At 46.3% G+C, this 10052-nt stretch overlaps 1 protein-coding gene and 1 long non-coding RNA gene across 2 annotated transcripts in view; one reads left to right on the forward strand and one right to left on the reverse strand.

Annotated features, from left to right (window-relative positions):
• Positions 1-597: 597 nt before the first annotated feature.
• On the reverse strand, positions 598-4126 carry LOC108503025. The gene is made up of 2 exons (XR_001876697.1): positions 3344-4126; positions 598-2406 (listed from the first exon to the last, which is right to left on the reverse strand). It is a non-coding gene; the product is annotated as an uncharacterized LOC108503025 (long non-coding RNA).
• A 238-nt stretch (positions 4127-4364) lies between these two features.
• The window catches only part of LOC108503017 (zinc finger CCCH-type antiviral protein 1-like), a 21639-nt gene continuing 15951 nt past the window's right edge, over positions 4365-10052 (forward strand). The window contains 2 exon segments of the mRNA XM_017826544.1: positions 4365-4645; positions 7074-7300. Of these exon segments, the coding sequence (XP_017682033.1) occupies positions 4365-4645; positions 7074-7300 (508 nt within the window).

Raw genomic sequence — 10052 nt, forward strand, 5'->3', positions numbered from 1 at the left:
ACCGGTCCCCAAGATGGCGGCCCCGCCTTCTTAAAGGCGGTGGGAGGCGGCCACGCCCCCCCCCCATCGTGGCCGAGCGGTGAAGGCGCTCGCCCGGAACGCCTTTTCCTTTTCATCCACGGTTCCAATCCCACCCTCGGACAATGGCTAAATCTTGGCTAAACTACCTAAACTCACCCCCCCATTTTACCTTTGCACCTGAAACCCACCTCAGTCCTCAGATGAAATGCACCACAGGAGACACTATTGCCACTTTTTGCCTTCTGCCAACACAACTTGCGCCAACGGCCCTAATCCCTTTTTCTGTCTGCATGCTCGCACCACACACCCCGGCACGGGGAGGCACCCACCGCCCGACCTCTGACCTCCACCTCCTGCTGATCCAACGCAGGAAAAAACCTGCTTGCTGTGTCTCACCCGTCCCAGCACTGTGCTCTCTCCAGGGACAAACTGCTCCCTCCACGACAGCCCTTCTCTTACTGCCACAGGAAGCCAGTTGCCAAACCCTCATGGGCTCTGATTGTTCCCTGTTGCCAGAAGGTTTATTTTGCCCCTCAAGATTCCCTCCAATTTTACCTCCAAAATACTCCTTTTTTGTTGCACATTCCCCCCCAAGTTCTACCTTCATGGTTGTTCTTACTTGTCCACAATCCAGGCCCTCATTTTTACCTCAAAATATTCCTTCCCTGCCATGGCCTGGGAAATCAGGGGCAGGACTAAGGTTTGCTGGTGCCTTGGCACAAAGGAGCTGCAGGCACCACTGCACCTCCAAACCCCCCCGTTTCTGAGGCTGTGCATTAAAAATCAGCAATTCTGCTTGCTCAGGCCCTACAGTCCCTATCCAAAGAACACCATCCCTATCCCAGCCACCATCCCTACCCCAGCCCCTCAGTGATTTCAGCTCCAGACCCATAAGCTTTATTTCACTGCCAGCTCTGCTCTCTCAGCAGCAGCTCTGCATCTTGCCATCGCCGACATGGGAAGCTGCTCCACATTCTCACTGCAGGATCTTCAGCTTGGCTGCAGCTCTGGGACTTTCCAGCTCCCCCCTCACCCTCCCAATCCCAGCCCTGCAGAGCCGCAGAGCCCATAGAGGGTCTGAGAGCACCCCAAGAGATCACGTGAGCCAGTGTAGCAGGACTCTTCATCCTGGACTGCAGTCAAGCAACTCAATATTCAACTTGGTTCACACTGTCAAAACCTTATACTCACAGCTCCTGAGGCGTGTGTGTGCTCCACAGGTTTTTCCAGGACCCACATTGCAAGCAGCATAAGGGAAGATGGGCACCAACCATCCCACCCTTTTGGTATCTCTTGTGTTACTTTTCACTGCCAGTGGCAAGCCACCTTGGAGGGGTCTTTTCTGCCCACTAGCAGGTACGAAAGCTAGTGGGACCCAGCACTGACTGTGGTGGCATCCTTGTGCTTCACAGTCCAGTTACTTCTACCTCCATGCCCCTTATGGAACTTATGTGCCCATTTTCCGTGCTTCCTTATTTTATGGTTTGCTTCCAGTGGGACCAACAGGAAATAAATGGCATTTGCGATGTGCTGTATCTTCCTGCCATGTCCAGCTGTCAGATGGTAGGCTCTTCTGCTGACGAGTTGTCTGTGCTCCAGTGTGCAGATTTGCCTGGTTTGACAGAAAGTGTTTCTTGATTTTACTGCCTTTACTGCTGTGTTTTTGATTATCAACACAGGCCATTCTTTTAACCTTTGTTCTGCTGTTTCTTCTGGTGCTCACACACCCCCATTTCCATGCACACTTTGCTCATATGAATCAAAACTTCAAGTCTCTGAAAGCTGATTTCACTTACTACGGAGTCAGCTGAATAGCAGAGGCAGGGCAAACAAGGAGATATTGCAGCTGCAAGTAGAGGACATCAGAGAGAAAGACGTACAGGGATCGCATTTTAAACAGTAGCAAAAGGTTGCAGCAATCCAGCTACTCTTCCACTGGTGTCTAACTTAAACAAAGCCTTGATATTCAAGGCTGGAATCACTCACTGCCCTATGAAAATGACACCGATTTGGGACTCCTGTCCCATGCAGTGATGTCTTTTGCCTTACCCAGTTGTGTTGTTTCACATAAACTGGTTCTGTTTGAAGTAGGTAAGGAAGTCAAGTATTGGGGCATTTATATTTGCAAAACATACCAACAAACAGGATAAATCCACCAATGTTTCTTTGTTTTCACTCAGGTCTGAACCAAAACCCTTCTTGAATGTATTTAAGTGGAGAATAGAACATACTTGCCACGACTGCATTTGCAGCTTCTTTCTGCTTTACTTTCCTGCTCTGTGCTGATGATACTGTTCCAACGAAGTATCCAGCAAAGCCTCTCAGACCAGTAGTTCAGATTTCTAAGTGGATTAATGCAGAAATGCATGTTTTCATTGGAACTGGCTGAAAAACAAAAGACAAATAAATATAAGCAAATTATTGTACAGCTTGCCTCTCTCATTATCTACTGCTTGAAGTTGGCAATACATTGCTGACTCAATGTTCCAATCATTTTCTACCTTATCAGTCAGTTCTGAAACTAGCTTGAGTATGGATCTCAGTTTTATCATCCTTAACAATCTGTTGACAACCCAAGAATGGATGCATCCACACCCAGAGCATAAACCAGTCCAGAACTATCAACTTACTTTTCTAAAGCTAGACCTGACAAACATGGCAAACTTCTCCTTCTACCTCTCCTTTTTCTATCGTTTTCCAAAAATAATTTCGTTTGTTCAAGTATCATAGCAAGGGGGCAGATATGGGGAAATGTGCACAATGAAAAGATCGCTATGTAACATTCAGCAACAAAGAAAGAGCAAAACCACAGGCAGTCCCACCTTGGCCTTGTTCCTAGAGGTGGTTTTCTCTCTATGACCTGAGCAGTGACTGTGACTGTGTAGTTTCACATGCCTTTCAAATCAGCAACAGGCAACACAGGCTGGCATTCACTTTATTTTCAAGGTAAACTTCCTGATCCAGAGGGAGCAGTTGATACTTACTGTTCCTGAAACTTGCATTGCCAATGAGTTGCAGTATGAAAGCTCATCTCAAATGGATTTAGTCCTCAACTTTCTCCCCATCTTTTTGATTCAGTATTTGCTGTGCTTTTTCCCAGCCCCAGCCCTACTTCAACACTAACAGGAACATGGCATTTCTGCTTCTGTCATGGTTTAACCCAGCCAGCAGCCAAGCCCACACTCACTCACTCCCCACCAGAAGGACTGGGGAGAGAATCAGAAGGTAAAACCTGGAAAACTCATGGGTTGAGATAAAGGCAGTTTAGTAGGGAAAGCAAAAGCCATGCACACAAGCAAAGCAAAATAAGGAAATAATTCACTGTTTCCCATGGGCAGGCAGGTGTTTAGCCATTTCCAGGAGAGGAGGGCCCCATCATGCCATGACCCGGGAAGACAAATGCCATCACTCCAAACGTCACCCCTTTCCTTCTTCTCCCCCCTACCCCCAGCTTCATATACTGAGCATGATGTTGTATGGTATGAAATATCCCCTTGGGTCATTTGGGGTCACCTGTCTCAACTGTGCCTCCTCCCAGCTTCCCATGCACCCCCAACTTCCTTGCCAGCATGGCAATATAAGGAGCTGAAAAGGCCTTGGCTCTGTGTAAGCCCTGCTCAGAAACAACAAAACCATCTCTATTATCAGCCTTGTGTTGAGCACAAATCCAAAACACAGCCCCACACCAGCCACTGTGAAGAAAATTAACCCCACCCCAGCCAAAACCAGCAGAGCTTCACAGCCCTGCCAGGACACACACTGCTGCAACCAACACTGATCAGCAGTTGACTGTTAGTTGGGAACAAAGAAAAGTAACGGCATTGCTACATAAATACTACAATTATTTGGGTATGCTATGGTTTTTTTCCTACATTATATGCTTAATGATCTGTACTAGATTCATGTTAGGTTTATGCAGAGAGAGCAGAAGTCAGCAAGTAGATGAGGAAATGTGGCTGCCCCATCCCTGAAGTGTCTAAGGCCAGGTTGGACGGGACTTGGAGCAACCTGGTCTAGTGGACCATGGCAGGGGTGGAACGAGATGAGCTGTAAAGTGCCTTCCTACTCAAACCACTCCGTGATTCTATAATTATACGAAACCCCCACACCCCTTTCAATCTCCTCTTGCATATCTGTTTCCCGGGTGATTTGCAGCCAAGGAAGCCTCCAGGCTGGGCGGTTTCCTGCCTCCTGCCCTCTGCTTTCGTTTTCGATTCCTCCCGAGCGCGGCCGGGCGGCGGAGCCCCGCTCCCGCCTTCGGTCCCGCCCGCTGCCAGTCCGCCGGCGCTCCCGCTCCGCTCCCGCCGCCGGTCCCAGGGCGCTGCCGTCCCGCGGAGGGCAGGATGAGCGACCCGGCCGTGTGCTGCTTCCTCACCAGGGCGCTGTGCGCGCAGGGCGGGCGGCTGGGGCTGCCGGAGCTGCAGCAGCACGCCGGGCTGTCGGCCCCGCAGCTGGCCGAGACGCTGGCGGCCGCGGGCCCCCGGCGCTTCCTGGTGCTGCGCGGCGGCGCCGAGGTGCTGGCCGTGTCCGACGTGCGGGTCTGTGCCCGCAGGGAGTGCGGCGGCTGCGAGCGGCTGCACCTCTGCAAGCTAAACCTCATGGGCAGGTGCCACATGCGGCCCAGGTGAGCGCGGGGGGCCGAGGGGAGGGGAAGGGGAGGGAGGGGACGCCCCCCAAACCCCGGGGACAGAGGGCAGCGGTCCCCCTCGGGCACAGCCGCGGGGCGGGAGGTCCTGGCTCCGGAAGGACTCGCGTCCTGGCCTCGCGGAGTCGGTAAAAGCCCGAAGTGCCCGCAGTAGGTGGCAGTTTTCTAAAGCCTGGTTTTCTTTGACAGTATTGCGATTGCTTTGTTTTGTTTTAAATCCACTCGCCTCCACACCGTCCCTCAGCCCCCGGGCATCTCGATGAAATAGTTTACACATATTTCTCTCCAAAGTAAAAAGCAAAGTGCTAGCATGCCCTCTGGTTTCACTCCAGAGAGTTACAAACGTTGAGTTTTGCTGTAACTCACCGCTTCGCTTACAGACTTTTCTGTGAGAGGCACTGCTTGATTGCCCGTGTACATCAATCCCGGCTTCCGGAATACGGAGGACTCCCGGGAAGGGCAGGGCAGGCAAAGGTGGTACCTACTTTAAAAACATTAAGATAAAGGAAAACGAAAGTAAATACAGAAGAAAACAACCCAGCTTTCCCGTGACAATCAGTGGCAACAGTGAGCTCTGATGGAAGAATTTGCAGTTTAAGCCCTCAAGCCCCAGGTCTTGTACTGTTGCAGTGTTACTAACCTGCTGGTACCCCACCGGATCCTTCCTCCAATAAAACAGATGTGTGCTCGGATCTGAAGAGCTTGGAGGGGAAAGGCTGTGTCTCTCAGAGTGTACTAGCAAACCACAAGGATAATAAGATTTTCTTACTGTTTGTTGCATTACTGACAGAACGATGAGTTTCCCTGGGATTCACTGTTAGAAATGCCTTCAGATGCGTGTAGGCACTCGTGCTGGATGACTCTGTGAATTAAAACATGCAATGAGGTGATTCCCTTAGTAATGATAAACCACTCTGTCCTCTCAATAGCACTAAGTATTTAAAATCACCTTAGTATGTGTTAAAAATTAATAAAGCAAAGGTATGCCTTTCATGGGAGGGAGGTTGATTAAAATGAGGGGACAGAAACACTGCTAGGTGGACCACATAGATCAAGAGAGAGACAATTTTCTAACTGATAAAGTAAAATCTAGCCTTGCTTCCAGACTTTGCATCCCTTTTGTTTTAGAATCCCTGGAAAGAAAAACGTCTGTACAAGTTACTGTGGTCTTCTGTTTAGTGGAATCACAATTTTAGTCCAGTTAATCTTGTTTTTAACTGTCTCGCAAGTAGCTTTTCATTGTTTTGTTTTTCTTTCCTGAATGTGTTATTGAACTCAGTTGTTTAGTTATCATTGTATTTGTGGAGTGTTTTAACCTTTGACTTAGAAATATGGACTCACTGTGTGACTGTTGGGGGAATCTGAGGTGGAGTGTGGAGGAACACTGGTGATGGCTCACGCCTCAAGTACTCCGTGGCTTACCTACCTTCACAGCCATTTATTGAGTGCCTACAGCACCTAATAGCCCTAGAAGACTGTTTCTCAGCATCAAAGATGGCACACTTCTGCCCTTCAGACTTTGCAACCTTGTTTATTTGCTTACAAAGCAATGTGTCCAACAGGTAGCAGGGGTCAGGGGAGAAATATCTACTCAAGTGTCTGTACAGAAGGATTGGATCAGACATAGCCTGAGGTAAAAAACCTTTCACAAGGTGAGTTTCAAGAGTTAACTAGAGGCTGAAAGATCATAGACTTGACTCTGGAGTCAGATTAACAGATACTTTTGCTGGATGAGTATGTCTAGTCTTAAGGCTGCATCAAATCACGTGTTAGAGAGCAGGACATGAAGAAGCTGTATTTTCTTGTTTCATTTTGGTTTGTTGTTTTTGGGTTTGGTTTTTTTTTGCTTGTTTGTTTTGTTTTAAAAAAATCAAACTTTCCAGCCAGCAAAGATAACAAATTGTGTTGTTTTCAGCTTCATTATTTCTTTGTTTTGCTTTCTTAGACTCTTGCATCTTTTCTTACATGCCATCCCTGGGACAACAACCTTTTACATTCACAGAATCAAGGGTGTTGCAACCTCCGGTGTTGTTGGTGTATTGCTCTAAAATTAACTTTCCCTCCAGCTGTTCAGATCATGTGACATTGACTTGTATTTTACTGGAGGTGAAGAATGTGTGGGATAGACAGACTTGGCTTCAAATTTGTGCTGCTAAGTTTTTTTAAAGTGGTGTGGCCACGTCGGTGTTTAAAATGGGGATGATAATGCTCCTGCATTTCACAGAGGAGTTATGCTGTCTGGTCTGTTCTCTGGCTAATTGCAGGGACCACCTAAATGTTTATAGAGACTTTTGCCAAGTCCCCTTTCTCTCATGGCTTTTCCGAAGTTGCACGTTTTCTGAGGTTCTTCTTTAAATCAGCCTGACTCATGGAGTAAACACTGATATGTCTGTCTGTTTTCTTCCAGCTCCTGTAAGTACTCGCATGACATCACCAGTGCTGAGAACAAAAAAGTTCTAAAAAAACATGATTTGTCTGGCCTCAGTGAGGATGAGCTGCGAATCCTGCTTCTCCAAAACGATGCTTTCTTCCTCCCTGATGTGAGTTGTACTGATGTCTTAAAAGAAGCTTTTTGTTCACCAGGAATGGGAGAGGGTAACAGAGAATGTGGAGTTCTGATCTCAGTGTCAACCTGTTAAAATGTAACAGGATTATTCTGAATGAAGTAGGAATGGGGATGGCTATGTGTGAAAGCATCAGAAGAAACAATATAAAGGCCATAAAGTTACTCAAAACAAGCAAATAAAAATGTCAGCAGCTTCATTAGAGGTTTACAAGATACAATTGAAAGACCACAATAATTGTAATGCTTACAGGATAAGAGGTATGATGACCAAAAACCCAGTTTGTTGCTTCTTCTCCAAGAGATGATGGAGACTAGGAAGCAAGGTCCCATTTCCTTTTCCAGTCTTCCTAGGCCTGCACATTTTGGTGCATGAAGGTCTAAGGGAGTGAGAAAAATCTAGGAGAAAATGACCAAATGACTGCAGTCATTTTTGTGTAAAATCTGCCTCTTCCAAAGTGCACTGAGTTTTCATACAGTAATTTTCTGTGGAGTTACTTTGTCCAGTTTGTATGCCAGTCACCAAGTTTGTTAAATTCGGCTGAACATTCCATTCCGCGTCTGTGTGTGTGTCTAAGGGCAATACTGTCTTCAAGGTAAGTACAGCCTGTTACCCTTGTCTTTTGCAGGTTATAATCTCCACAGATCTGTTGACATAACAGTTCTATTGTTTCTTTAGTCCCTGCTGTGACAGGACAGGACTTTGACAAAACAGATTTTTTTTTTTGTGTGGCATTTTAAAGTATGTTGTGCTGGCAGATTCAAGGAGCATGGTGGCGATAAGCAAGGGGGATTGTTCCCAGTAATGAACATATAGTAGCAACCACCATTGGTTGGTATTACCCTTACGCTCTACTGTGGATCTGTTCAGCCCTCACCACCCATTAATTACCTCTAATTGAGCACCTTAACTGCTATCATGCAGTAAAATAGCAAAACCAAGAGAAAACCGTGATTGGTGCAGGCCCTTAATAAACCTGAGAGCTGGGAAGAGGGATCGAAAAGCCAACTTGGCTGTTTCCTGCTTAGAAATGCTGACTGGTTGTGTGTGTGAGGACATGGCATGTACAGAGCTCTCAAGCAAGGGGACACTTTGGTATTCTGTGACCTGAATTGGGGTGCAGGGTAAGGAAAAAAACACAACAGCACCATAATATCAGGGGTTTTCACACTTTCCCTCACCTTCCCTCTGTCTCTCTTTTTTTTTTTTTTTGTAGGTTTGGGGTTTTTTTGGTTTCCTTGTTGTTTTGGTTTTTATTTGTTTCTTGGCAAAGGCAAGGGACAGCTGCTTTCTTGATGTAGCTAAATAGTGGATTCCCTATTGTCATGTTTTTAAACCCTGATGGTAACTAAGTACCATGCAGCCACTTGCTCACTCCCCCACCCTGGTGGGATGAGGAGGAGAATTGGAAAACAAGTAAAACTTGTGGATTGAGATAAGAATACTATAATAATTGAAATAAAATAAAACATACTAATAATAGCTGTAATGAGAAGGAGAGAGAGATGAATAAAGCCCAAGAAAAACAAGTAATTCACAATACAATTGCTCACCACCTGCTGAGTGATGCCCGGCCTGTCCCTGAGCAGCAATCAGTGGCTCCCAGCCAACTCCCTCTCATTTTTATACTGGTCAGGATGTTCTATGGTGTGGAATATCCCTTTGGCCAGTTTGGTCAGCTTTCCTGGCCATGCCTTCTCCCAGCTCTTTGTGCCCCTGCTCACTTACAGAGCACAAGACACTGAGAAGTCCTTGACTGCAGTGAGCCCTGCTCAGCACTAACTAAAACAACTCTGTTATCAACATTCTTCTCATCCTGAATCCAAACCACAGCACTGTGCCAGCTACTACAGAGAAAATTAACTCTATCCCAGCCAAAACCAGGACACTTACTTCACTGAGGCAGCACTTGCTTCTGGTTTGGTGGTTTATTCTGCTGTTCCTGTGTAAAAATTTCATCCTGCATACTAACATCTTTTAATGTACCTTCCTCCAGATGCTCTGTAGAATTGTTCTCAGCCAGATTCAGTGTTCTGAAAACTCTGAGAGCTTCAGTTTGAAATTTAAGTGGCTGCAATCTCTGCTACCCTAAACTGGTAATTTGTGTAATGGACACCATACAAAATAATCAGTTATTACCTGATTTTCTATTTTAGTTGCTTTTTTTCCCTATTTTCTTGAGCACCAAAGCAATTCCTGTGCTCTGGCCCCTGAAAACAGTATTTGACATAAGTTTTATGCTTTTTTCAGTAATTCTTAAATCCAAGTTCAGGCTGTGTGACAGACACTATGAATCCAGTGAATAGTTGTTTTGCAGCTGAAACGGGCCTGATTTTCCAGTTTCTAAGCACTGCCATCCCAGCAATCTATAATTCCCTAGCTGATATATAAATCTATATATATTCAGCTTCAATGCAGCATTAAAACTGTCTGCTGGTGGGAAGAGGGGTTGGGAGGGGACCTGTGAGGGTCCCAGTGTGATGTGTCTGCCAGACAGCTGTGTGTCCTCCTCAAAGAAGCTTTCTTCTTAAGGCTGCTCCTCTGTGCTGCAGGAGCAAAAGTGTTGCTGTGGTGCTTGGTGGGCAATACGAAGGAGTTTTTGGTGTGTGATTTGTTCCCTGGGTCTGATTCACTGCTTATCTCTTCTTTGGTGAATAGAGGAATAAAGAAGTGTTTTGCTTTTTCCATATGTACTCTAATCTCAAAGCATTCTTCTGACCATTTTTGGAAGCCCAAATGCAGAATAAACTTTAGAAATAGAAAGTGCAAATTCAGTTTTATGCAATTGTCTGGCATCCTTTTTTGGCACTTCCATGCTTGTT

This window comes from Lepidothrix coronata, unplaced genomic scaffold (assembly GCF_001604755.1).
Source record: "Lepidothrix coronata isolate B3197 unplaced genomic scaffold, Lepidothrix_coronata-1.0 Scaffold129, whole genome shotgun sequence".
NCBI lineage: Eukaryota > Metazoa > Chordata > Aves > Passeriformes > Pipridae > Lepidothrix > Lepidothrix coronata.